Consider the following 27,653-nt stretch of genomic DNA (forward strand, 5'->3'; position numbering starts at 1 on the left):
CTTGGCCTCCCTCTCCTCTCCCTCTCGACCTCCGTCGTAGAGCACGGGAGGCCGAGCCTTTGCTGCAGAGCCTCTCGACCTCCCTCTCTTCTCCCTCTCGGCGTACCGTTGGAACGCCACCTCCGTCGCAGTTGCCCGCTGGCCCGCCGCTGAGGAAGACGACGCGCGCCATGAGGAAGATGATGGTTTAATTTTTTCTAACTTAGGAAAAATTAAACCATCGTCGTAAAAATAATAATTTATATTTTTTTATAAAATAATTATTTTTTATTTAATATATTTATTTTATAAATAATTAAAATATTCTTAAAATAAATATTTGATAAATTATGTTTTAATGCCACTAAATATTTTTTGTGTTGTACTTCTGTATGAACAGATATAATTTTTTTATATTAAAAAGTTGATTGAGTTATATTTGTAATATTTTTATTTTTATTATTACGATATTTGTGTAGTATGCTATGTAGTACGATTTTATACTTAGATATTGCAAAATTAAAATTTGATTACAATTTTAATAACATAAAAGTAAGTATTTGTTTAATTATTATATTTTATTTATTAATTAATATTAATTTAATTTTCTAATAGTCAGATATATCAAAATATTTTATTTAATAAATAATTTATATACACTTTACACCACACTTTCCCTTGTGTACACTAACACAAACAAGTACTTTACACTGCTCTTTTCATTGCGCATACTAACACAAACAAGTACTTTACACTGCATTTTTCATTGCGCACACTAACACAAACAAGTACTTTACATTCCCTTTCACTTTCCCCAGGGAAAGAACTTTTCATTGTAATACACTTTCCCTCCGCACTTACATTGTGCACTAACCCCCCTAAAGGGCTTACAGACGAAAGTACCGTGAAATCCATATGGCACTCTACCAGGCAACGGTATTTTGGCCACTGCTTCTCCTCCAAAATTCTTTGCGTCTATTATATGAACCTGCAACATCCTCACTTAAGCATATTAGAATGCCAAAACGGAGATCAGTAGCCTTTGCCAAGTTATTAAGCTCAATCGGAAATAAGACTATAGTGCTTTGCTTGCCTGAGATAAGTTAGTTTCTTCATTATGGATGAAGGAGATCATCCAACCATCGTCCTCCTCTCCACCACCATGTTTAGCAACAAAGGCTGCTCCTGAGCAAAACTCGCTCTGCGCCAAATTATGATACTCCACTTTGACAAGATCCTCCTTCTGGTTCATAACCAACTTATATTAGCTTGCTTGGCCATTGAAGCTTCCGTAAACTACATGATGGAGAAGAAGAATGGCTAGTATACGGTGTATAGAAGCAATAACCTCGGGCATTCGATTGCTGTGTTGTTCAAAGTATAACTTTGCTAGTTTCCCATACTTGGCATGACCTGACCAGAATGTTTTTAGGAAATGTATGGAAGTTATATAAGAAGGAAACAATCTACGCAATGGAATGAGATTTCTTCTATTACCACAGGCGGAGCTCGCAGAGGAATCCACTACTTGGGTGTACCCGTAATTGTTCCTCAAACCGATGTAGCTGTTATTAATCGCGGGAAAGTCCATTGAGGAATCGGTTCCAGTGAGAACTCTCTCCTTCACTTCCCCAGATTTCATGTTTAATTTCCATTCGTAAGTACAGGTGAAAAGCAATCCATCTTCAGTGGGACAACCGATGGTTTCATCACTTGTAGCGATCGGTTTAAGACCTCTCGAGAACCATTCAAATTTATTGAGACCAAAGTCTGGGCCTGGAATGATCGACGCCCGAGCTCGACACCCCCGCACAATGACCTGTTTCAGAAGAGTTGAATCGTACTTGTTTTACTGGTTATAGACAAAGAATGCAATCAAATATTTTTAGCATCATTTACCTCGTCTTCATCTTCAAAGCAATTAAGAATATGAAAAGTGCAGTGTGGCTCTACTTCAAACCATTTAATGGATTTTGCATCTCCATACCGGGGCATAACTCCAATTCTTGCATACCCTTTTTCATCGTATTTAATCAACCTGCCCTTAGTAATTACCTCGTTATGCAGAGTTCATCCTGTCTGAAAACCACAATCGATTCCATGTAAAAAAAAAAAAAAAAAAAACTCACGGGCCGCCTTGGATGAGCCTGTAAGCGTCCACAGTAAGTGGGAAATCCAGGATTACGTTGTATCTGAGAGCACAGACGGAAGATCAACATGCAATTAACATCATCTGCTTTCAATTTAATACGAATAAGCAAGAAAATTAGTACTGAAAACATACTGTTCTGTAACACCTATTTCATGAGTGAGGATGTTTCTGTTGAGTTCGAGATCAGCTTTATGTTTCAGTTTCTTTCCGTCAGCTGACAAAGAACAAACACCCATCAGAATAGCTAACCAATTAATAAGAGTGAAATATTTATTTGATGAAAGTACCAGAGATGACGCCTAAGACAAGGTAAGGTTGCTTGATGTTCAAACCCACAATGACAAGCTCACCGGTTCCCGGAGCTCGCTGTTCGGTATAACATAATATATCAGATCCATCAAAATAAACAGTTTGTGTGAGATCTCCACTATCAGATTTGGTGAAGTTTGAAGAATTAAAAGTAGAACAAGGACCTTCGGGTGGCTAATGAAAGGGCGATCCCAGGTTCCATTGACGTCCCAGTCATTCAGTGTATTAAGGCTGAAGATGTCTATTTCTTGCGGTATGTAATTCTCTGCAATGCTGTAGCATTTCCCAGAATGCTCGAAGACGTTAGTATTGCTTATACACTTGTTTACTTCGCCGAAACGTAGCTGGAAAATCAGAGAACTGTATTAAAACATGGATGTAACTCTCTTACACCATTAAACTTGGTTAGAAAATGGGATTGCTTGGCCAACCTGGTTCAGTAAATACGCTGCAAGAACCGCTGAAGAATCTCCCTCCACGGCTGGAAGAAAAGAAGGCTTACTTCTTTCTTTCTCTATCTTGTATGTCCGTGATTCGACGTATTTGTTCTTATAAGAGACCCTCCACTTTCGCTGATGATCCCTGGCAAAATATACAGCATGAAGCATGCCCTCACCCTCAAACCAGGCGTGACTTGATCTTCCAAATACTGATACCGTCGACTGTAGAGCCCCAAAAAGGGGATTTGATCCTGCAAGTCATACTGGGTCAAATTCTAAAACAGTTTGTGGTACAAGTAAAACGAGCAAAACGTAATTTTTTTACCTCTCGTTTGCAAAAGATTACTTATCGGATTGCACAATGAAGGGCTCATAATAAAAAAAAAAACAAGGCGTCGTTATGTACAACCTCAACAAGAAACAAGGTTCAGTGCTTACCATTTCTTATGTAGACACCCTCTGGAAAATCAGGAGGAATCTCTCCTTCTATGCATGAAATCTCAACTGCTTCTCCGATCTCATCCACTGGTGCGAAGTTGAGCTACCAGTTTGCACAGTCATGGAATTAATAGATGGTAAACAAGTTTATCACAACCATGATGGCCTAAAGGTTGCAATCTGCGTTACCTGAGTTGGCAGAAAGGGTTGATCCTCGAACCGAAACACAGAATCGACAAAAGCGTCGAGTAACTTCCGAGCATTGTTCTCGATGGTAGCAGCAACATCAATTCTTATGGGAATCTGCCGTAGAGCTCTCAAACCTTGCTGCTTTTCAGATAAAAATTATTCAAAATCACGATGAAAGAGGAAGAGATCAGAGTAATTAATCTTGGAAAAACAGGAGAGTCGGAGGTTTATCGATTACCGTTACGGTGGAAGAAAAGGATATTTTCAAGCAATCAATTCCCCGAGGAAAAGAAGGCCTATCCACAGAGCTGTAGATGTGGAAAGCCGTGGAGGAGGTAGACGACATGGATGGGTCTGGGTGATGGTCTTCTCTGTCTGATGCACCATGGAATAAATAGAAATGCTGTTCCAACGCGTGGAGATGTTCGTAATCCTCTGAGAAGACAGAAAAGGGAAGATGCTTGTCCACGGCCTTTGTCCTCTCTACTCGTCGTAATCTGCCATTAAACAAAATAAAACAATGAGAGAGACAATGTTCCGGAAGCGATCCTCCCGTTCTTAGACAAGGAAAAAGACGAGAGTCCTCTCGAGTCTGATCGATGAAGTGCAAATAACATAAATCTTACGCCAGATTATTTTAAGCTCAGTATAAGCTAAGGAACTTACACTAACAGCAGTTAACCATTCGATTGTATATGGAGACAGTCCTGCCATCTCATTCTTCCAATCTTTTTCCAAGTTTTCCCCTTACTAAACCACTTCCTTGACATAGATTAATGAGTACAAATATCTAGAGTTTATTAATTGAAAAAAAACATTTAAATGACAGTTTTAAAGAATAGTCCCATATGGATAAATGAGTACAAAGATCTTGAGTTTATTAGTTGGAAAATAAACTCTATTTTGGATGGGGATGTGATTTTTATACTACCTATAACTAGGGGTAGCTTCGAACCGAGCCGGCTCGCGAGCCGCTTGAGTTCAGCCAGGTTCCGGCTGGGTTCGATTCGTTATATAACGAGCTTGAGCCGAGCTCGAGCTCAAAAATAGGTTCGTTTAGATTAACGAGCAGAGCCAGGTTCAGCTCGTCGGCTCACTAACCCGCTTGTTTTAATGATGATTCGGGAATCGGGGGGAGTTCTAGAGTTCTAAAGAGAGTCCCGTCTCTTCTCTTCCGTCCTACTGTCTGGGAACCCATACTTCTCTGCCATTTCCATGCCGTTTCAGCATGATTTTCTTGTAGAAATCACTGTCCGCCGACGGGTATTCATGGGAAACGGGGGATTTTGGTATTCAAATCCCTCGTTCTCCTTCTCCCTCTCCGATTTCTCAATCTCTGTCAAAGACTTCGATTTTTTTGTCTTCTTTTGCGATTTCTTCCTCTTCTATCTTCTTCCTCTTCGATTTCTTCATCCGAAGTTCTTCCTCACCGACAAACAAAAGCCACAGTCTGACAGGAGGTAAGATTTTTATTTAATGTTTTTTTTTTGCGTCGCCGACTAACCCTACAAAATCTCTAACTCCCGCTTCGTTTCAGTAGTGATCCTTCATTCTTTGAAAGGTTTTGGAGATATCCCCGAACGGCGAACACTCTCTTTTTTAGTAAGTGTTGATTTTTTTTTTTTCATTTTTATCTTCTGTATGTTTTCTTCCTCTGTGATTTTGGAGTTGATATTTGTTTTCCATTTTTTTCTTTTGTACGCTTTCTTCCTCAGCGATTTCGGTGTTGATTTTTGTTTTTCATTTTTATCTTTTGTACGTTTTCTTCCTCAGCGATTTCGGTGTTGATTTTTTTTTTCATTTTTATCTTCTGTACGTTTTCTTCCTCTGTGATTTCAGTGTTGATTTTTTTTTTCATTTTTATCTTTTGTAAGTCTAGTTAGCCTTTGGTTGACAGGACTCTGGGGTTCGTTGTATATGTTCCAGATAAAGTTAAATACATCATTTTAATCATTTTTTTACCTTTTTTCCTCCATCAATAAGTTTATCTCGTATCCGTTTTCTATCATGTGATTTTTTTTAAGCCCGAAGAGAATTTAGCAGACCATGTAGTTGATTATTATCTTATTACTCACAGGCCTAAACTTTGACCTTCCAATTTCCACTTATATTGCTATCAGCGGTATTGGTTTTAAATGCATAAAACTTTTGTTCTCTCTTAAGAATTTGTTTAAGCTGAAAAGGATCATTCATCCTTTGCTCGGCATTGCTTTATGTACTGTCGTCATTCATATTTTGTCCTACATTTGGTATCCTATACGATTTTCCTATGGACAAAGTCTCAAAGCCCTTCTTCTAGTCACAATATGTGGATTATCAACATTTTCAATGTACAGTGCACATCTACTTTTGCTAGTTCACTACTTATATTGATCTCTGTTCATATAGATTGTGTCCATATTAATTATATTTTATCTGGTAGTGGACTTTTTTATCCAAAATGCAATGATTAGTCTTTATCTTTTTTCTACAGCTTCTATTGTGACTTGGTTCTGTTTTTTTTTTTTTTCAATAACTTGAGAGAATTAAAATTACGATAACATGCTCTTTGAAGCAATTGTGTAGACAAAAATCATGTCCTAACTGCAAAACTATAAAAAAAAAACTATCTGGTGTGATCAGAGCTTGTTCTTTCTTCATGTGTATTCTTATTCCTATGGAACTCTTCCTATTCCTAAATATAATATTGTGGTCCATAAAACAACCATAATAATTAAATTATTGTTCACCAAAACAAAACTTTTTTATGCATATGGAACTCAATCCCATCCTGTTATGTTAGACTAGTAACAAGTCTAGTAAGCATGTATTCATCATACATATTAGATCAGAACATTTCGGTATACAGTACATAATTTTTATTTTTAGACCCAATATTTCGTTGAATTGATACGTTAGATACAGACAGATGTAAATTATCTCTTTATTTTGCAATCGATTTTTATCCTTCCTCATCGATTTCTTCATCTGAAGTTCTTCCTCACTGACGAGAAGAAAGCGATGGTCCGACGGGAGGTAAGATTTTTATTTAATGTTCTATTTTTTTCGACGCCGACCTAACCCTAAAAAATTTCTAACTCTCGTTTCGTTTCAACAGTGCTCCTTCATTCTTAGAAAGGCTTTTGGAGATATCCCTAAACGGTGAACACACTTTCTGTTTCTGTAAGGTTTGAATTTTTTTTTTATTTTTATCATTAATTTCTTGGTATTAAGGTTGAATTTCATCAGAATATTAGAAGATGGTGTGCTTATTTCCTTCTCTTAGAAGTTTTTAAATTTATATATAAAAAAAGATCGATATATTGGACCGAAAACTATTGGGTGCAAGGCTACAGGCTCAAAGAGACCCTGCTGCATTGAAAGACAAGGGTCGTTCCCTATTGTCACAACGTCACGTACTTCCTCTAAGAATAGACAAGTATCTTAAATTATGTGTAGGATCTTTGTTGTTTGGATAGTTTTCTTTTTTCTATGTTTTTAATTTGTAATTTTGTTTTTTTTGTAGAAGTAAGAATGTCAACACCTCCTCAATTGACAATAATTAACAGTATTTCTAGTGTGGCCATAAATATTGACTCAACTCCACCAGAGTCACTACCCTCTGTCATAGAAGTGGGCCCAAATGAAATTACCATAAATGAGGATGAAGGTGACTCTACCCATACTTCAAAAAGACAAAAAAAATCTCATGTGTGGTTGGAATTCAAAGAAGTATCACTTAATGGTACAAAAAAGGTTCAATGTGTTCATTGTAAAATCAATTTGAGTGTTATTAGTAGTGGAGTGACCACACATATGAGTCGACATTTGAAACATTACATTAGTAGAAAAGTGGCAATGAGAAAACAAAAAACATTAAACTTTCAACCAGTGGAGTGGGGTCTAATGTTGATCAAAGTCCATCTGGACTTCCTTTTATGGATTTTGGAGGAAAATATGATTAAGCTAAAATGAGAGTACTCATTGCTAATTGGATTCTTATGCATGAGCATCCATTCATGATAGTAGAAGAGGAGGGATTTAATTTTGTAATGAAGATGGCAAATATGAATTATGAGAAAATATCCCGTAAGACCATTAAGAAAGAGTGTATGGAGGTGTATGAGGCAGAGAAAAAGAAATTGAAAATTTTGTTAAAAGATATTAACAAGATTAGTCTTACCACAGATCTTTGGAAGTCCCAAAATCAAAAGATTGAATGCATGGTTATTATTGGGCATTTTATTGACAGTAATTGGAAGCTACAAAAATGAATCTTGAGTTTTGTGTATATTCCTCCTCTTCCTCGTGGCGTTGATATAGCAGATGTTATTTACAAGTGTTTGAAAGAGAGGGAGATCGAAAATAAAGTTTTTAGTATTTTAGTTGATAATGCTACATATAATGATGTTTGTATCAGAGTTTTGAAACAAGATTTTTCAAGGAAAAAAAATTTGGTGTGTGGTGGAAAGTTGTTTCATGTGCGTTGTTGTGCTCATATTTTGAACTTATTAGTCCAAGATGGTATTGTTCAGATTAAGGATATCATTGATAATGTGCGTGAAAGTGTCAAATTCATAAATTTGTCTGAGGCTAGACTTCGCACTTTTTCTGAAATTGTACAACAATTAGAACTTGGTGAAAAGAGGTTGGTTATTGATTTTCCAACTCGTTGAAATGCCACTTATGACATGTTATCTTCTGCATTAAAATTCATAGATGCATTCTCTAGATTTAAAGTTAGAGAACCAATTTATGATTGTTTGCCAAGTTTTGATGAATGGGAAAAAGTTGACATGGTGTGTGAGATTTTAGAAGTTTTTAATACAGTTGCTAATATAATTTCTGGGAGTGACTACCCTACTTCTAATTTGTACCTTAGTAAGGTATATAGGGTAAAAGCAGTTCTGGATTTTCATTCTACAAATGAAAATATTTTCATTAGGACAATGGTTAGTAGAATGAAAGAGAAATTTGAGAAGTACTGGGGTGAATGCAATTTATTGATGGATGTTGCTTCAGTTTTGGATCCAATGGTCAAATTAAAGTTGATCGAAATGTGTTTTCGAGTGATATATTCTAAGGAGGAAGCTACAATGAATATAAATTTAGTTCGACACACCTTATATGATATCTATGATGAATATGTATCCTTATATAATGTGGATATTAGAAATGAAGAGATTGTTTCAAGTACTAACTCTATGGGTGTTTCCACAAGTCGTAGGCCTTCATCAAGTTCAGGTTGGTCAAAGTTAATGAGTTATATGAAACAAAAGGATGTAATTAATTCACCAAGGTCAGAATTGGAAATTTATCTTGAAGAAGGTGTATATAGTTGTGAAGAAACTTCACAATATGATTTTGATGTTTTAGAATGGTGGAAAATGAATCATATGAAATTTCGGGTATTATCTAAGATGGCAGCAAACATCCTTGTAATTCCCATATCCACAGTAGCTTCAGAGTCTACATTTAGTGTTAGTGGTAGAGTAATAGATTTATATCGTTCGTCCTTGGTACCAAATACAGTTCAAGCTTTGATTTGTGGCAGTGATTGGGTTCAGGTTCTTCACGGTGTAAAGAAAAAATCAAAAGGAGAATTTCTTTGATTAATTATTTATTATGATATTTTTTAGTATATTTTTTAGTTTTATTTATTAGAAATTTGTTTTATGATTACAGCTTGAGAAGAAGAGTGTAGAGATAATGCTACCAGCTACATGATTTTTCATATTTCTCTCATCATGGAAATTTTAATATTTTTAACAACATTAAGTAACTAGTAGTTGAAGAGTATTTTTTTATCAGATAATAACTTTTTTTATTTTTTTATTTTTATCATAAGTGGAGATTTTGCTCATGCAGGGACGTATATTATTTTCTAGCATTAAGAGAAACAACTATAGTTTTTAATTTTATAATGAATTTATAGTTTTTATTTGGGTGATTGTAAATTGATAGTGATATTTCATTTAATTTTGTTATGTTTGATTATTGTATGGAGTTTATTTATAATGTTATGCAGTGTATAGAGTGTTTAAACTATTTTATGGAGTGTATAAACAATTTCATATAGTGTTTATGGAATGTATAGATAATTTTATGAAGTGTTTATGTAGGTATTATGTATATTGATTATGCCCAATTTTAAGTAGAGGTCATGCCAAAATTTATATAGGTATTATATACATAGACTATGCTTAATTTTAAGAAGAGATTATGCCCAATCTTATACATGTATTATATATATAGGTTATGCCTAATTTTATTTGGAGGTCATATATATTTTTTGTAAATTTTTTAATGTATATTGAGACTCGAGTTCAGCTCGAAACTCGGCTCGAGCTAAGTTAAAATTTTTGGGCTCGAGCTCAATAACAATTTTAGGCGCTTCGTCTCGAAACTCGACTCGAAATATTTAAATCAAGCTCGGCTCGAACATAGGCAGGTTCGAGCTCGGCTCGGCTCGGACAATGCCACCCCTACCTATAACCATTTTGTGCTCTCATTCTCTGAGTTGAATCGGGAAAATTTTGCACTAGATAAGGGGATTGGTTGGAAAAATCCATTTCTCTCAAGGTATCAGTAGCATTGTTGGTCTTTAGATGCTTTTTTGTCGATCGTGCACAGGTTCACGCCTATGAATTATAGATATTTGATCGGTTTAACGTCATGGGAATCTCCAAATAAAATTAGGCAATTGAAGCTTGAATCAGGTACGCAAAACACCAAACATATTTTGTTTTCTGTGTCGGCAACCACTCCCTTGTGATGGGCGGAGAGTGGGAGAGCGACAAAAGGAAAGCTAAAAAGACAGTACAGTAAAATACAACAATAAACATGACGCTGAACGCAAGTCTCATACATGGGAAACAACTGGTCTGATCAAAAGATGTCTATAAATATTAAACAATATCAAGATTTAACAGTCCAGTAAGAACGACTTTGGGAGGAAGCATCAGCTCTGAGCTGCCGATGCAGCTGGGTTGCTACTGTGGAATGAAGACAGAATTGTATTGTTTTCTGGATCAGGAGCATCGGTACTAGCATGCTGAACAAACTCATCGGAAGACATATGGGTCCCGTGACAAGCACAAACTATTCTGATCATGTTCTTACCATACCTGTAAGTGACCCCTGAAATTGTCTTACCATGAGGACCTGTTCCAGTGGTAGACACCCACGGGAGATCAGGGTATGAACCACATCCACCAAATTTCACACCAGCAGCGATTCCTGGCCTTATAGCAGAGCCTTCATAAGGAACGCCGTCATGGGATGATTGATCCGAAATCTCCTTTGCCCAGAAGATTGCATGCATCCCATTTGATTCACCTTCTGCATGGGATGAGGAACAGGTGGCAGTTTCCTCCTTGTTCCGTTGTTTTCCAGCAGCTTTTGCTATTTCTGAGACCAACCTTCCTTCACTAGGGAAAGCTTCCACTGATGTATAAGGTACCTCAACGGTAGCTGCATCCACAAATGATTTAAGCAGCCATAATCACAATCAAACAATATACAAGTCATGGTTATCGAAAAATGGAAACAATTTCTTTAACAAAACAAAGGGTCTGTTAAAAGACACCCACATGTGTCAGGTGGGATTATGATAAATAGAACAAGTCTTCAATAAGAGGTAGCATGACTTTGTAATTATACAAGTTAGTGTATGTCATCTTATATCTTTCTTCTCTTAAGAAGTATAACCCTAAAGGTATTATTGACATTGTAAACATCTCTCTGCAACTACAAATACAACCCAATAGGCACAGGGAAGAACATCAAGCTCTAGCCTCTTCAGCCTCATTCCCCTCTTGGAATTCGTCCCTTCTCTCTCTCTCTCTCTATATCTCCCTCACAAGTTCTTCTCTTCTCTCTCCGAATAACTAGAGTTCCTCTCTTCTCTCCTCTTCCTTTCCTTCTTCCCTGATCTCCTTCCTTTGAGATCTCTTGTGTTTATGTAAAAGCCTTAGAAATCAATAGGGTCATCAGGTGTTTTTGGAATATTGATTACAGATACCCAGCATCCATGACTCTGAGAGACATGAACCCAAGACACCAAATCAGAAACATGCCGACTTATTTGCTGTAAATGTGACACATATTGCCCATACCAGAACCCACCATTCAAAGAGGCTCACTGCAAACAGGCACAATCCAAAAATCTATCCAGCTTCTACCCTATCAAATAAGACTAGCAAATTGGATTGCAGAAAGAAAACCGCTGAATGCCCGACATTGACGCCCTCATGGTCATCAAATGGCCATTGCCATTCAACTATTTAATTTTTCTTACAGGACCATCTAGTGAGACCTTTGAAATGTGAGCATCATACCACTCTTATTACTTTGTAAAGGCCCATACACTCAACGCAACCCCATTCTGAAATTAGTTCATTTCCTTGGAAGAATCAATATGAACACAAGTAAACCTCTGTGTGTGTGTGTGTGTGTGTGTGAGAGAGAGAGAGAGGGAGAGAGTCAAAGGTTTTCATATCATGAACTTTTGAAGGAAGGAAAATTGAAGATGTCTTCAACAACCACCCAAGATCTCGTATCATCCTAGGTTTCTTTTCTTCATATAGGAGAACACTGTAAATCTGAGAGTATGACAATGTTCTGTAAAATTCAACACACCATGACGATCTGCATTTGGAATTCCACTGCCCAGACCTTGACTGGCATAGGCAGAGAAGTGCTCCAAAGTTGGAAGCTGGACAGCTGGATATCCAAAAGGTCGAGGGAAGTTGCTCAACTTCATGGACTGAATTATAGGTGTCTCACCGTTGGAAGATGGCACCAGAGGCACAAAAGAAGAGTTGGCAGGAGTTGGTGGAGCCTTCACAGGTAGTGTATAAGGTGTACCAATTACTGAAGTTGGTTGAAGAGAAAACTGGGACACCCCATAAGGCACATTTGCCCGTTCATTTCCCGTGACACTGAACTGCTTTAATCCTTGCGAATCTGTATCATTGGCATCAACAAAACCCTCCTGATCCTTGAACTTGGAGCCATTGGGTCCCACAATCGTATACTGTTTGGTGATCTCCTCGTGTTGCAAGACCACCCTTGAGTTTGAACCTTCAGCTTCTGATTCTGCTACAACCTCATTTTCAGCAGACAGACCATCTTCTATTGCTACAGAAACATGAGAAGGTTTCACAGGAATACCAATATATTCAACCTCTTCTTCATGCTTTTTTTTCTGTTGGTTTTCCTCGTATAGGAATTTACGCTTGTTAGATGAAGCCTCTTGCCACAAGTCCTGGTGGAATCTACTCAATTTTGACCTCATTTCATGCTGATCAATAGAAGCATCTCCCCCTTGACTAGGCAGCTTTAAAAGGTCTGTCCAGAAATTATCTTGTGAATCACCTCTTGGTGCGCTTGGATCCTGCTTCTCAGATGAAGAGCTGAAGAAATTTTTGAACGTGCCTTCTCCACCTTTCAGGTTGCCACTTGCCTGTTTGTTGCCACCTCCATCCTCTGACTTGGGATCCAAAGACCCATCCTTATGTTTTGCTTTTCCAGCAGAACCACCGCATGAAAGACCTAAGCTTAGCTCAATTCCATTCTCATCCTCCATAAAAACGGAATAGAAAATTCACTGAGAAAGGTCAATTCCAATATTCTGTTCTTCAAAAGAGAGCCCCTAATTGCTGGCCACCATTATAACAAGAACCCAACCTGAAATAGATCCATGCAGACAAAATTAAACCAATGTCTTCGTTTAGACCACTTGACATGGAGAAACCAAAAGACTACAGGTTAAATCCACAAATCTTATCAATAATGAAATATGACAATCAAATCCTTTAAAATTTACTGTTAAGGAATAGTCCCACATAGATTAATAAGAACAAATATATTGAGTTTATTAGTTGGGAAAGAGGTTTCCTAAGATGGCTAGTCATTTTTTTGTGAAGTTGGGTCCAAGACTTATCCCAGTTGGGTCCAAGACTTATCCCCAAATGACAAGTCACTTAGGAAACCTCTTTTGCCAACTAATAAAATCAAGATATTTGATCTCACTAATCCATGTGGGACTATTCCTTAACATTTACATTATCATTTAGAAGTCTATAAAAATGTCGAAGAGCCAGAAATGACAGAACCCAAGCACTCAAAATAATTCATAATATAAAGTCATAAGCCCCTCTGTCATGTTAGTAAATGTTGAAACCTTTTTTAGCCATTTAAGAAGAAAAAGTTTCAACATTTCAGATCATGGAAAAAGAGCTCAGAATCGGATCTTTAAAAACCATTTTCTGCCTTTTTTCCTGAAATTCAAATTTTAAAACTTGAAACTTTTGTGGTAAGATGGAAAATGCGTTATTGCTACCTTTTCTGCTAAAAACGTTTTACTCTTAAACCTTGAATTTCGAAATATAAGTCAGATCATGAAGTAAGAATATGTTGACAGTAACCAAAGAGCTTCCCAAAAGACTAACAAAAATAAAATAGAAGATGATAGTCATAGTCACTTCACTTGTATGGTATCTGAAGAAAGTCAATTAAAGCAAACAGTTATAAATACTCAACGAGATTTGTACGAGCACTAAAAGTTCGTCCTTGAAATTACTAACCATTAACACTTAATCAGCGACCATGAAAAGAAATATACTTATTGAATTTGCAAAACAGGCTACACGACGTGCTTAGAACTTCTGCTAGAAATTTCTAATATCCGGAAAACAATCCCCATTGCGGCAGAAATTATCTGGAGAAAATCTAGAAAACAAAAAGAAAAATCCAATCCATGAATCAATGATAAAAATAAAAATAAAAAATAAAAAATAACTCTTTGAACAGAAACGAACCGCCAAAAAAACTTTACACCTAGCACCCCGTGTCCCAAAACCCACATGAAGATCGTCCGAACTCTTAACCATATGAATCCAGAAATTAAGAAGCAAATAGATATACGAAGCATAACCTACCCGAATTAGGTTCGCTAAGAACCTGTCCCAAATTGTCAACTTTCTAGCTGAAGTCCTGATTGGTGTGGAAAAATTGTCCCGGAAAAAAAACATAAGCCACCGAACAAATACACAGACGTATAAAACAAAAAATCGTCGAATTGACCAGGAAACTCCTTAACTCAAATAGCTAATGACAAGTTTCCTATTTTCCATTTAAATTCAAAAAATGGAATGAATATAAGATCCGAGAAGAGAGATCCCTCACTTGAATCACCAACCGACCAAGCAATAGCGGGAAGATCTGTAATTCCGGATAGAGAGAGAAGGATGGCGCTGTGAAAACCAAAGACTATTTTCCTTTTCTCGTTGGAGAGAGAAAATGGAGTGAAGATATAGAGTCACAGAAGAGTTGGGCGCTTTGCTGATATCTTCTTTCCCTAATTTTCCTTTTGGGCATGTGATACTCATGGGATCGATTGACCTCGTGTGTTCTCCCTGTCCTCCCCGTGAAAAATATTCAATTACTCACGTCTGTCGGCTGTTATTACTAGAGAAAAGGAAAAAAAAATTAAATATTTTTCACGGGTTAAAAATGGCCGTGGACTGTAATAAACTTGATCTAATCTTGATTGTGAACCCCACTGTTTGGACCGGTCCTGTTTGATAAAAGTGTTAATACTTTGCGTTAAAAGTTGATAAATAATTACCATATATATTACATGGCTGCCATTTGGTGGGCGAAACATGTGAAACGGCTATCTCAACCATCCAATCATGATCCTATAGCTGAGATAATCGTTGATTTTATGAATCAAACTATTCTATACAAAGAATCAAGTATCTCTTCGAGTGTAGAGCATTTCGGAAAGGATTCATGAAACAATATTAAAGGAATGTGTGAGAGCCTAATAGCATTTGTTAATTGCATAAGATACTTTTTTCTTAATTACAAAGAGGAAGGTTGCAATTCCATTTCCTTCGTTCTATGCAGTCAAGGCGTGTTGAAGAATAAGGACAAGGAATCTATTTGTCAAGCACAATGAAATCTTAGCAAATGACTGATATCCAGAATGTGATTTGAACAGGATAAAGTTTTGTATGAATTACCAGGGATGGTGTATACTTTTTAATTGCAGCCAAGATAGTAGCATGACCAACTGTCCATAACTGGCAACACAAGAGCAGTAACCTTACTAGTTATAGTCTAAAACATCATGCGATTGTTGGCACTAACCTTGTTGGCATTTCTTTTCTTTCTGGAAGTTTACTCTGCCCGAAATAAAGCTCTGCCTTCCTTGCAGCGATTCCAATTGTTGTTAAGTTGTTGTTTACGATTTGATTCCACCATTCCAATCACTGAGCTTGCTTCGTTGCTTATTGATTCAGCCCAATCAAGGATCATTGCCGATCTTCTATTTTTAGAAGATCTCTCCTCAATCTTGGTCCAACCTAGTATCTCTTCCATCTTGAGCGTTGTTTCATTGTTGCATTGTTGTCTCATAGCTACTTGAGTTGATTAATAGTCATCTATCTTTGAAAATTATGCTTGGTCAAGTTCTCCAACATTCCATCTTGATTCTTGCTGCTATTTTGTGGAAATTCCTCTGGTACGTCTCTTTTGTTGGTGTGAGAATTTTTTTGCTAAAAGTTGTCGTTCCTACTGCCTATCAGTTATCTCCCGAGTGAACCAGGCAATAAACTACAACACAGTGAACCAAGCAACAAACCAGTGAACCAACACACAACTTATTAATGTTGTTTTGAGACCGAGTCAACTCGATCGACTTGCTCTTTGCCTATGGTATACTAGTCCCGATCCCGAGTTGTTGAGATAGTTTATCTTGAGTTGGCTTGTCATACATACCGGTCTGATAATTACATTTTGGTATTGACTCAGGCTACATTGGTTTGAAAACCGACTGAACTCTTGACTCGACTTGACTCATTTTTTTACTCAGATTATTATCTTGGATTATCTCTAACTTATTACTTGGTACACAACTTCCTTATTCAAATATGGACTGGCTATAGATTATTTCATGTGTCTTTATTACTCTTAAGGACTTTCATTATTTACCGGTTATCCGCTACTATATAATTGCATATTTGGTACAAGTTATTTTGCCATTGGCTCATTTTCGTAGATACTATTGCGTCACTTTGATTGAGATATTATTATTGAAGAAGAAATCCTCGGTTGATTGCCATGGGTTCATTATTTGCTGACTATTGTCAGCATTGGTTATTGGTTCATATGATGAAGAATAAAGCACATAATGACCCTGACTTCTTCATCTTTTCTTCCTCATTACCCATTACCCTTTTACTATTGGGTAGTCTTTCTCTTATCATCTTTTATCTGACTCTCACTTATCCTTTTTGGCCAACACTTTTGGAGCGTTGCTTTGGTTGGTCCCTTTAACATATATGGGTGTGTTTTAAGTCCTTTGAAATTTTTTATTGGTACCATTGGGTTTTTAATCGTCTTGTGAATTACAGACATTACCAACTCTGGTGATTACTATCACTATATTTGTTTGAAATAATTTGAGATTGGTTTCGACGTATGTTTTATCTCCCATTTCTACCATTTGAGAGTCTATGGTTGGTGTCATACTTATCCTTGGGACACCATGACGAAGGAGATTATTACTACATCTATGTTATTTGTTTCAAACTGAGATCATTGTCATGACCTCCCAGCTTAAGGGGGAGTGTTAGAATATATGGTGTAATTAAAATGTCATTTATGTAATTAGTTTATGTTTCTTGTTTCTTATTCACTCTTACTAGGGTGAAGGGTATAATTATAATATTATATTTTTATCATCTATAAATATAGCTTAAGGGGGAGGATTTGGACCAAGTCCATAACCCCATTCTTTCTCCTCTTTTCTCCCCAATGTGTTCTCTTTTTTACCCAAAATATAATCCATGGAGTCCTGAAAATCAACAGGATTCTTATGCATTAGCATTCGTTCATGATAGTAGAAGAAGAGAGATTTATCTTTGTAATGAAGATGGAAAATATGAATTATGAAAAAATATCTCGTAAGAGCATTAAGGAGTGTAATGAGGTGTATGAGGCAGAGAAAAAGAAATTGAAAACTTTACTACAAGAGATTAACAAGTTTAGTCTTACCACGAATCTTTGGAAGTCTCAAAATTAAAAGATTGAATACATGGTTATTATTGGGTTTCATTGATAGTAATTGGAAGCTACAAAAACTAGTCTTGAGTTTTTTGCATGTTCCTCCTGCTCGTCATGGCGTTGACATAGCATATGCTATTTACAAGTGTTTGAAAGATTTAAAAATAAAAAATAAAGTATTTAGTATCTTAGTTAATAATGTTACATATAATGATGTTGGTATGAGAGTTTTGAAAGATGATTTTTCAAGAAATATGAAATTGGTTTGTGGTGGGAAATTATTTCATGTGCGTTGTTGTGCTCATATTTTAAACTTATTAGTCCAATATGGTCTTGTTGAAATTTATCATTGAAAATGTGTGTGAGAGTGTCAAATTCATTTACCAATATAAAGCTAGAGTTCACACTTTTTTGAAATTGTGCAACAATTAGAACTAAGGGCAGAAAGGTTGGCTATTGATTGTCTAACTCGTTGGAACTTTACTTATGATGTATTGTCTTCTGCATTAAAATTCAAAGATATTTTTTCTAGATTTCAATATAGAGAGCCAACTTATGATTATTTGTCAAGTCTTGATGAATGGAAAAAGGTTGAAATGGTCTGTGAGATTTTGGGAGTCTTTAATACAGTCACTAATATCATTTCTGGGAGTGACTATTCTACTTCTAATTTATACTTTACTGAGGTATATAGGGTAAAGAAAGTTTTGAATTTTCATTCTACAAATGAACATGTTTTCAATAGGACAATGATTAGTAAAAGGAAATAGAAATTTAAGAAGTATCGTTGATGGTTCTCGCTTCAATTTTGGATCAAATGGTTAAATTAAGATCGATTGAAATGTGTTTTTAGATATATATTCTAAGGTGGAAGCTAAAATTTTAATATAAACTTAGTTTAACTGACCTTATTTGAGATCTATGATGAATATACAGTCATGAGTAATGTGAAAATTAGTAATGAAAAGATTGTTTCAAGTATTAGCTCTATGTGCGTTTTCATAAGTAGTAGGTCACATTTTCCATCAAGTTCAAGTTGGTCAAAATTAATGACTTATGTGAAACAAGTGGAATTAGTGAATTCACCAAAGTGGAAAATTATCTTGAATAAGGTGTGTATATTTGTGAGAAAACTTCACAATATGATTTTGATTTATTAGAATGATGAAAAGTAATAATTTGAAATTTCAGGTATTATCTAAGATAGCAGTAGACATCATTGTAATTCTCATATATATAGTAGCCTCAGAGTTTACCTTTAGTGTTGGTGGTAGAGTAATAGACTCATATCATTCTTCCTTGGCACCAAATACAATTCAAATTTTGATTTGTGGTGATAATTGGGCTTGGGCTCTTCACGGTGTCAAGAAAAATCAAAAGTTGAACTACTTTTAAATAATTATTTATTATTATATTTTTAAATTTTTTGTTTGATGATTGGAGCCTGAGAAGAAGCTTGTGGAGATAATGCTACCAATTAATTTTTATTTCATCTTTTTTCTCGTATTTGTAATTTTAATATTTTTACTATATTAAATAATTAGTAGTGGAAGAGTATTTTTCTATCAAACAATAATAAGTTTTATTCTTTTTTTTTGTCATAGGTAGAGATTTCGCTTAATGGAATGGGAACTAAACATAATGTTTTCTAGCACTAAGAGAAATTTATAAATTTATATTGGATTTATAGTTTTTGTTTGGGTGATTATAAAATCGATATAGATATTTCATTTGAATTATTGAACACATTTTATGCACAATTTTAAAAGTGTTTATGAGCTATTTTTTGTGCAGAGTGTGTGTACAATTTAAAACAAAATTTATGTATAATTTTATACAGAGGTCATGTATAATTTTCTATAGAATTTACATATATTTTATTTGATATATATTTTATATAAAATTTTAAATTTAGGTTGGAACTTGAACCTGGTTCAAATTCAAAGTATTCAGATCAAAACCAAGCTCAAACATATTCAAATTAGAGTTTTCAGCTCATACGTGCGCTGAAAGGGGATACATGTGGACAAGGGTAACATATTTGGATAGAGGCTGACATATTATATTGCTGGAGCCTGGATGGATAGGTACAGATTCGGCCATGCATGTGGACTACGCTAAGCAAGTGGGCTCGCCAGTCCAAATCCAAACCCTGGTATGATCTACCCCAAGTCAAAGTCAACACCAGATACTTATATTATAATATTTCATTAGGCCACCTCAGAGATACTTATCATCTCCCCCAAAGAAAAATATTTCTCGTCATCATTGTGGAATAAATTGACGGATATGAGTTGTTTTCTTCTTGCTTCCTGGTCCCACCACGCCAACGGCTGAGATCACGCTCCAGGGCTTCCCCGCAAGTTGGAAACGGCCAATGCGACCATTTCGTTATCCTTTCAGCTTACACCGAATTATCCAAACTACCCTTCCGTTTTTATCACCCCGGCAATGCGTCCAGTTGTTCTTTCCTTGTTTTTGTCTTTTCCGTTTTTTCCACACTTCAAATTCAAATTAGACTTAGGCAGTTCGGATTACGTAATCTAATCCCAAGTTGCAGACTTTTCAAACGGAGTTAGAAAATAATTCAATTAGTTACTAAATTACCCTTTTAATCTATGAACCGGTTCATCCGGAAGCGTCTAACTCGGGTCTCACCAACGGCTCTTCTATTTTAATTGAAAGGAATCTCGTGAACCGACGACAGCTCGGAATCTGTTGTATATTGAAGGGTATCAAAATGTTTTTTTTTTTTTTTCTTGGATTCCTCTTGGTACCAGTCTTGGAGATATTCTTTATGTTGATAAAGGAAAAAAACGGCAAATCGGGTTATTTTGCTTGGTTGATCTTCTTTGTAACAAAATTTCTCTCTTTTGGGACGCCATTATCATATCCCTCTGATTCTTTAACCCTTTTTGTGGAGTTTGTTATAGGATATGACCAGTTTTTGGGCCTGAAATCAAGTTCCATTATCTTATCCAATTATTTTCTAAATCGTCTTACTATAAAACAGGCTGAGATTTTACATTTTCTTGACGGGAGTTTTTAGCTCTTCTCTTGTTCGACTCAGCCGACGTAATTGGTTGACTGCAACACGCTTGTCTGTTTTCCCCTCTCTTGCTCTTTGACTCTATTTCGCACTCTGTTTGTTCGATTCTATTAGGAATTGTCCTTTCGATCAGTGATAAAAAGTACTGATTCGAAAAAGCTTGGGGGAGTGTAACAATGGCGGGTGGCTTTGTGGGTAGTGACAAGGGCAAAAGAGCTGCGCAGTATGAGGGGAGAATTACAAGGTATTTCGTATTAACTGTTATCGTTGCTTCCTTGGGAGGTTCTCTCTTCGGATATGATCTTGGAGTCTCCGGTAATTTTCTTCTCTGTGTTTCTCTAATTTTTTGGAGTTCGTCCTGTTATTTCGTTGCTTGTCTGTTTTCATTATCCTGCTTTCTGATCGAGCCATCACTGACTTGGTTTTTGGTGTGAACTCGATCTCAAAGGTAACCGTGATTCGTGAGATTTTCCGAGTTTGGGGGAATATCCGGTATTTGCTTTTTCTTTTTCGTAACGGATTTCTTTGATGCCAATGCAACCTTCAAATTTGCAATTTCAATCTCTTCGTCCGTGAAGCGATTGCTGGCACGGTTGTGTTTTACCGATCTTGGTACATGGCCCGTCCTTGATTAGATAGAGGAAGAAACTGGGCTTTCTGTTCTTTCTTTCGTTTTTTTGAAACTGATAGAGATACCCGGCTTTGTTTTTCTCTCTCCACGAACGATATCGGAACTTTGGTTTATAGAAGAAACCATTGAATTTTTGCAATATTTTCAGGTGGAGTGACTTCCATGGATGACTTTTTGAAAGAATTTTTCCCAAAAGTACTCAAAAGGAAGAATCAGCATCTCCACGAAACAGATTACTGCAAATATGATAACCAGCTGCTAACCCTTTTCACATCTTCGCTCTACTTTGCCGCACTTTTATCCACATTTGGAGCTTCACATTTGACCAGAGCTAAGGGCAGAAGAGCTAGTATTCTGTTTGCTGCAACTAGCTTTTTCGTGGGTGCAGTCGTTAATGCTGCTGCTGTTAACATTGCCATGCTTATCATCGGCCGTATCTTTCTTGGTATAGGCATTGGATTTGGAAATCAAGTAAGTAATCCAAAACATTGAGAAATCAAATCGATATCCAACATATTGCTCTCAATGTAACCACAAATTTTCTCTTGATTTTGCAGTCTGTTCCTCTTTATCTCTCTGAAATGGCACCAGCAAGACACAGAGGAGCAGTAAATCAGCTGTTCCAGTTCACAACGTGCTTCAGCATCGTGGTAGCGAACATCATCAACTATTTTACCGCGGAATTGCACCCGTGGGGATGGAGATTATCTCTTGGTTTAGCGGTGGTGCCAGCATCGCTGATGTTTTTGGGGGGTCTAATGGTTCCTGAGACTCCCAACAGTCTCGTGGAACAGGGGAGACTGCAGGAAGCAGAAGCTGTTCTTAAGAAAATTAGAGGCACTGACAACATAGCTGCAGAATTCGCTGACCTCGTTGAGGCTAGCGAGGCAGCTCATGCAGTAAAGCATCCATTCCGCAACCTATTCAAGAGGAAAAACCGCCCCCAGCTGATCATTGGCGCCTTCGGAATCCCTGCGTTCCAACAACTAACAGGCAACAACTCTATTCTGTTTTACGCTCCAGTTATCTTCCAAAGCTTGGGTTTTGGATCTGGCGCGTCTCTCTACTCCTCCATTTTAACTAGTGGGATGCTTGCTATTGCACCATTTGTTTCAATGATGTTGGTTGACAGAGTTGGACGGAGGGCTATGTTCATCGAAGCCGGTTGTCAAATGATAATAGCAATGGTAAGTATCTCTCTTCCACCCTTCTTTTTAAAGCATCCGCGTACAGCAACAGAGCAGCTCTCTGAATATTTTCTTAATTGATGTGTGCAGTCGATTGTGGCCGGAGTACTGGCAGCTAAGTTCGGTCACGGGCAAATGCTCCCCAGAGCTGACGGCATCGTGCTAGTGATCATGACTTGCTTGTTCTGCCTTGCCTATGGGTGGTCATGGGGGCCTCTTGGGTGGTTGGTTCCCAGTGAAATCTTCCCTCTGGAGACCAGATCCGCTGGGCAGAGTATAGTGGTCTGCGTCAATATGTTTTTCACAGCCGCGATTGCTCAGTGTTTCCTCGCTGCTCTCTGTCACCTCCGATATGGGATCTTTATCCTTTTCGTTTGCTTGATTATAATTATGACGCTGTTCATCATCTTCCTGCTGCCCGAGACAAAGCGAGTTCCAATAGAGGAGATGCATTTCCTGTGGGAGTCTCATCCAATATGGAAGAATGTTGTGCTAACAGAGCAAGAACGACTGGAACGAGGCCAGCAACAAGACTGAGATACTTAGGCCTAGGATACCCACTACTTAAACCAACATTGTTACAGTCCTATAATTATTTGGCTTCTAATATACAGAGGGAAATCTGTTATTTCTGGCTGCTGCCAGAATCAAGAATTTAAACAGTTTTCTCTCTATCATTCAATGCAAGAAAATTATCTAGTTTCATTTTGTTACCAAATTTGCATTTCTGCAGGCTTTTATTTTGATTCTAATGCCAAAATGATTCTTTCTGCGATGATCCACCTAGACATGGTCAAGATTCAAGTTTGGTGCAAGATCTTGAAAACTGGTCACCGCAAAACATGCCTGAAATCCCCACCCTATCTCCGCCTCAGCCCTGCAAATCCAACCATATTTATTCTAATTTCCTCTTGAAACATAAAAGTATCAGGTTCCATTTAATTGTTAAGCTGAAATTCTAAGATAAAAGCACTTATCCCAGCTGAGGCCACAGGTTATGAAACAACTTTTGTTATGGAATTCACTTTGATCAATAACTTGGGAAGAGAATCATTGCAAGACCTCTTTGTGAAGGGAAATTAATTGTATTATGCTAAGAGTTTGGCCAGTTCGTCTACTCGCAAGCCCACACGAGGGGTTACATCAAGAAAGCCAATGTTCGCCATTTTTCTTCTTTCAACCTTAGGAATTTTCTTTTCAAAACTAATATCCTCCAACGGAGTTACAGCATCCTCTTCCTCTTCCTCCTTCAAGTTGCTACCATCCCTCTGTTTTCTCTCTTCTTTTCGAGGCACAACTTTCCGATTTTTGTGCCTGAAAACAGGTCCCGGTGGAGCAGTCTTGCCAAATGCAACAGCCCTTTTATAAATAATGTTAGCATCAAGTGCATCAGCATCATCCAAAACCAGTGCTTGTCCACCCTCAACAGCCTGCCTCTGAAGTAAAAGAATGCCCTCCATACATCTCTCCTTTGACCGTTTGAGAATCTCAGAACTTTCTTCTGACTGCTGCCCATCTGTTGGCATCAATTCATTGACGTTCTGCAAATTATCCATTTTAGTGGAGTGTTCATTGATGTTCATGCTCTTGAAGCTTTCTTTGCTTGGTTCTGGAGGTTGACTAGAAGACATAATATCTTCCTTTTCCTTGCTGATAAATTCTGTACCCACTCGAGCTGTTTTAGGAAATTCAGAAGCAACAGCATCGGATGTTTCAGTGCATTCTGAAAGTTTAGACTCAGGAATATCAAGAGCGTTGTCAATTACACCATCTGAGGTAGATTCTGCACCATCAATCTGGTTGCCTTCAACTTTTGCCATAGAGGATTTCCAGTCTCGTCCTCTCCACATGAGTATGTGCTCATGTTCAAATGAGATGAGCACACAAGGTACAAGATCCTGCATGTCCAGTTAGGAAATTAATAATCAAGTTCTATCACTGTATTTGATTTGCTCTTATTCAATAGCAGGTTCCATGACAGTCGACTAAACCAACAAACCTTGAGCTTGGCACCTATTTTCTTGTAATCACTTTTGTTCATCCCCACACAGTTTACCCGGACCAATTCACACTCCTCAAAAGCCTCCCGGACATTTTTTACAAGGTCAGAGTAGACACCATTTTTTCCTGTTTAGCATAAAATACAGGTCTAATAATCTGAAGACACCTGCAAACTATATTTAGAAAACAGAAAGGGCATACGAGTCAGAGGGACTACCAAGCTTGCAAATTGGAGGCAACATCCGTCCTTGCTTCCGCATGGTACCTGCTTCTTCTAGTGTTAATCCCTCTGGGGCTCTCTTAACCAGCTTTGGTAGTACTGGAGTTGCAGGTTTCCAGAGCATCAGAGGATATCTAGGTCTACTCCTGTAGTTATAATTCCGACCACGGAAAAGAAATATTACGCCTCCTTTGTTGTAGATAACCTTCCCTCCGGTTTTTTCCTGCAAGAACATTTAATATCACTGACGCATTATCATATTTCCAATTGTGTAGAGAAGTGGTAGAAGGGTTGTATAGGAAACAGTAAACTTGGTTGACTTGATTGTTCTCTGTATGTTGCAACCAAAATGGACAGCGATCTGTTAGAGTATTACTTGTTTAATGATTGATACAATTTCTGGCTACATGATTAGGTATGCAGTTGCCAAAATATAGGTAGTGGTAGCTATTTGCATTGTGCTCCATGAGACTTCCTTAAATGCACATAGGGGAGAACACTGAATTGCTTAAGCGAATTCACACTACTAGACTACCAGATGCCCAATTTATACTGATACATAATTTAGGTTAACAGTCAGCCGTATAAGTGTGAAGAAAGAACATTAGTTGCTAGTCTAGTAAATAAATGCAAGTCTGCTAGTCTAGTAAATAAATGCAAGTCCTATATATTGCAATCCACTGATGTACTCAAACTCCATGCATACATTTTTTTATCCAACAATACATTTGCTACACAACTAGTTAAACCCGGCCGTCAACTATAGCAACCTATCCATATAATATTGCAAAACTCACTTTTACTTTTTGGAAGCAAAAGAACACAGATTTGAAAAACTGATTTTCAGCCAAAAACAAGCAGTGAATATGGACTCAGAAGTGATTTGACAGCCAATAACTAGAAGTTGGTTGCAGAAAGGATCTGACGGCTAGCACTACCTCACTCATGGCTATCAAAAGGCCTTGGTAACAGTAATGGTGCAGCAGAAAATATACACATAAACACACATAGAGAGAGCTACTTTCACGAATACAAACATATCAAGAACCGAGGAAGATCTCTAAAACCCTGTCTACAGTGTTTCAATCTTTTTCAAAATCATACGTGCACACACAGAACTCCATATGAGAAAGATCTTTTAAACCCTTTCTACAATGTTTCAATCCTTTTCAAAATCATATGTGCACACACATCACTCCTCTGTGATAAATGCAAGCTTATCAAGATCTGGTAACAATATCTGTAAATTTTCCCACAGATGTTGTACCTTTTTCAAAGTAAAATCAGTTTTAGCCAATGCCACTGAGGGGAGAAGATGCTAAATCAGAATGTCAATTCAAGTAAGAAAATCATGTCCTGACTGACTTCCTCAGGACTGTGCAGTTGGAAGCCCTTATTGTAATATTTCCAAGTCATGTTTAACACATATAAGGTTTTAAGTTAACAATTGGAAATTTGTGATTCTGACTCTACAAATCAGAATCACATTCCAACACTGGCCTGAGCAAGCACGCCGACAAACTGCAAACACCAATCACATTCTTAGGTTCTAACCTCTAACTGTTGACGAACATTGTCCATATCAACAGTGCAGACTCCTTTGCATTTGATTTTGCACACCCTTCGCCGTTTCCAATGAGCACTAATGTTGTCCAACATGTTATGTGTCAAACCATCCCTGCCTGCAGAAAGACAAGGAGTTAGGCAGAGTCCATCCTTCCAGTGCATTACTCTTAAGAATCATTGAGGAATCAATCAAGAGAGAGAAAATAAGATAGGTACACAACCCATACACGCTCAGTTCAATAAAATTTTATGCAAGTGCTCGTGAACATAAAAAAAATAGCGACTTTTAGAAGAAATTTGGTTCATGTTGTACCAGCGATCACCAACTCAATTTGGATGAGACATGTACGCCAAATCAATAAAAATATAAAAAATCAAAATTCGATTGAACAACTGCAATGCAAAATCCCGGAGAAAAAAAAATGAAAAAAATACAACAAATAATTCTCCAACTAACCCATATTCAACTGCCTTCTATTTTTTAAGCAACTCTGGATAAGGCCTTTAATCTCTTCCTCCGTCAATGGCTCTCCCAAAATCTCTTCTCTTGATAGCACATACTTGGGACCGGAGCCGGCCAAAAATGGACCGGGTGACTGAACTGGCTTCACTCCCTTCTTATGAGGCGGCGGCAGCTTGAAGGAGTCAAATTCCGGAAGCTTCTTTTTACTCGACGGCAAGGGCCTCCGGCCGGTCCAGGGGCGTGGCATAGTGCCCGGTCCGAACGGCGTAATCATTGGCTCGCGTAGAGCGAGAGGCCTGACTTTAGGGGTTTCCGTGTAACTGTACTGAAACTCGAAAGGCGCCTCGGCTAGCCTATATGAGACTCCATTTTCTCCAACTGATATCGTAGGCCTGGAATTATCCTTCGACAAGGAATTTGGCGTGTCGAAGACTTTGGTAGATATCTTGCGAACACGACGGAAGGCAGGGTGGGAGGAATGAGGGTGGGAGGAATGAGGGTGGGAGGAATGACGTTCTTGAGTTGCCCTTGAATACTTAGAACGCCTTGCGGGTATGGAGGACCGAGAGGGAGAAGAAGGGGTACCCAGAGACCTAAACTGCGGTGGTTGGGTGTCAGTGGAAGCGGTGGCGCTCTCGCCATCTTCGGCAATGATGGTAGCACCTCGGAACCGGCGTTCACGGCGGATTTCGTCTTCGATTTCCTTTTGATCGCGCTCACGGCGGACGAATTTCTGCGCGTTCTGGTTGTTCCAGCGGGAGAAACGGATGTCGGTGGGGCGGCGGAGAGGCGGGGATTTTGGAGCAAAGATGGAGAATGAAGCGGGAGGAGCGGCAGAGTTGAGCGGCATTTGATGCCCAGGAGGATAACCCGTCGCGCAGAGAGATGGGATACCAAGAAGCAAGCGAATAGAAGACGGCTGGTGGGTAGCTCCTCTTTGCCGCGGCTCTATGTTATCCTGATGGGCGATGGCT

General features: G+C 37.7%; 4 protein-coding genes across 7 annotated transcripts; 1 reads left to right on the forward strand and 3 right to left on the reverse strand.

Moving 5' to 3' along the window:
• Positions 1–640: 640 nt before the first annotated feature.
• LOC137937357 (carotenoid 9,10(9',10')-cleavage dioxygenase 1-like) lies at positions 641–4,724 on the reverse strand. Its single transcript, XM_068782426.1, has 15 exons — positions 4,708–4,724; positions 3,746–4,004; positions 3,508–3,645; positions 3,319–3,421; positions 2,872–3,131; positions 2,605–2,784; positions 2,419–2,497; positions 2,264–2,345; positions 2,109–2,171; positions 1,879–2,017; positions 1,477–1,798; positions 1,328–1,392; positions 1,073–1,222; positions 854–967; positions 641–733 (listed from the first exon to the last, which is right to left on the reverse strand). The coding sequence occupies exons 1-15, from the start codon at positions 4,722–4,724 to the stop codon at positions 641–643; spliced, it is 2,064 nt and encodes a 687-aa protein (XP_068638527.1).
• A 5,566-nt stretch (positions 4,725–10,290) lies between these two features.
• Positions 10,291–14,887, reverse strand: LOC137937669 (protein NINJA homolog 1-like). 3 transcript variants are annotated; one of them, XM_068782782.1, is made up of 4 exons: positions 14,677–14,887; positions 14,430–14,484; positions 12,127–13,176; positions 10,291–10,959 (listed from the first exon to the last, which is right to left on the reverse strand). In XM_068782782.1, exons 3-4 carry the CDS (start codon positions 13,073–13,075, stop codon positions 10,448–10,450), a joined length of 1,461 nt encoding a protein of 486 aa, XP_068638883.1. In that variant the 5' UTR covers positions 13,076–13,176; positions 14,430–14,484; positions 14,677–14,887; the 3' UTR covers positions 10,291–10,447. The 3 variants fall into 3 exon arrangements, with proteins under 3 accessions (XP_068638883.1, XP_068638884.1, XP_068638882.1); XM_068782783.1 differs by lacking the exon at positions 14,430–14,484 and having other exon boundaries at positions 12,274–13,176; XM_068782781.1 differs by lacking the exon at positions 14,430–14,484.
• A 5,577-nt stretch (positions 14,888–20,464) lies between these two features.
• LOC137936661 (sugar transport protein 14-like) lies at positions 20,465–23,162 on the forward strand. Of its 2 annotated transcripts, none has more exons than XM_068781474.1 (4): positions 20,465–20,926; positions 21,391–21,713; positions 21,800–22,429; positions 22,520–23,162. In XM_068781474.1, exons 1-4 carry the CDS (start codon positions 20,788–20,790, stop codon positions 22,964–22,966), a joined length of 1,539 nt encoding a protein of 512 aa, XP_068637575.1. In that variant the 5' UTR covers positions 20,465–20,787; the 3' UTR covers positions 22,967–23,162. The 2 variants fall into 2 exon arrangements, with proteins under 2 accessions (XP_068637575.1, XP_068637576.1); XM_068781475.1 differs by having other exon boundaries at positions 20,465–20,855.
• Positions 23,163–23,329: 167 nt separating this feature from the next.
• LOC137936466 (CRS2-associated factor 1, chloroplastic) lies at positions 23,330–27,653 on the reverse strand. The gene is made up of 5 exons (XM_068781169.1): positions 26,674–27,653; positions 26,205–26,332; positions 24,648–24,873; positions 24,429–24,556; positions 23,330–24,327 (listed from the first exon to the last, which is right to left on the reverse strand). The coding sequence occupies exons 1-5, from the start codon at positions 27,527–27,529 to the stop codon at positions 23,518–23,520; spliced, it is 2,148 nt and encodes a 715-aa protein (XP_068637270.1). The 5' UTR covers positions 27,530–27,653; the 3' UTR covers positions 23,330–23,517.

Source organism: Aristolochia californica, unplaced genomic scaffold (assembly GCF_029961685.1).
Source record: "Aristolochia californica isolate CCGP_79_NKW_82.1479 unplaced genomic scaffold, dmAriCali1.0.hap1 SCAF_7, whole genome shotgun sequence".
Lineage (NCBI taxonomy): Eukaryota > Viridiplantae > Streptophyta > Magnoliopsida > Piperales > Aristolochiaceae > Aristolochia > Aristolochia californica.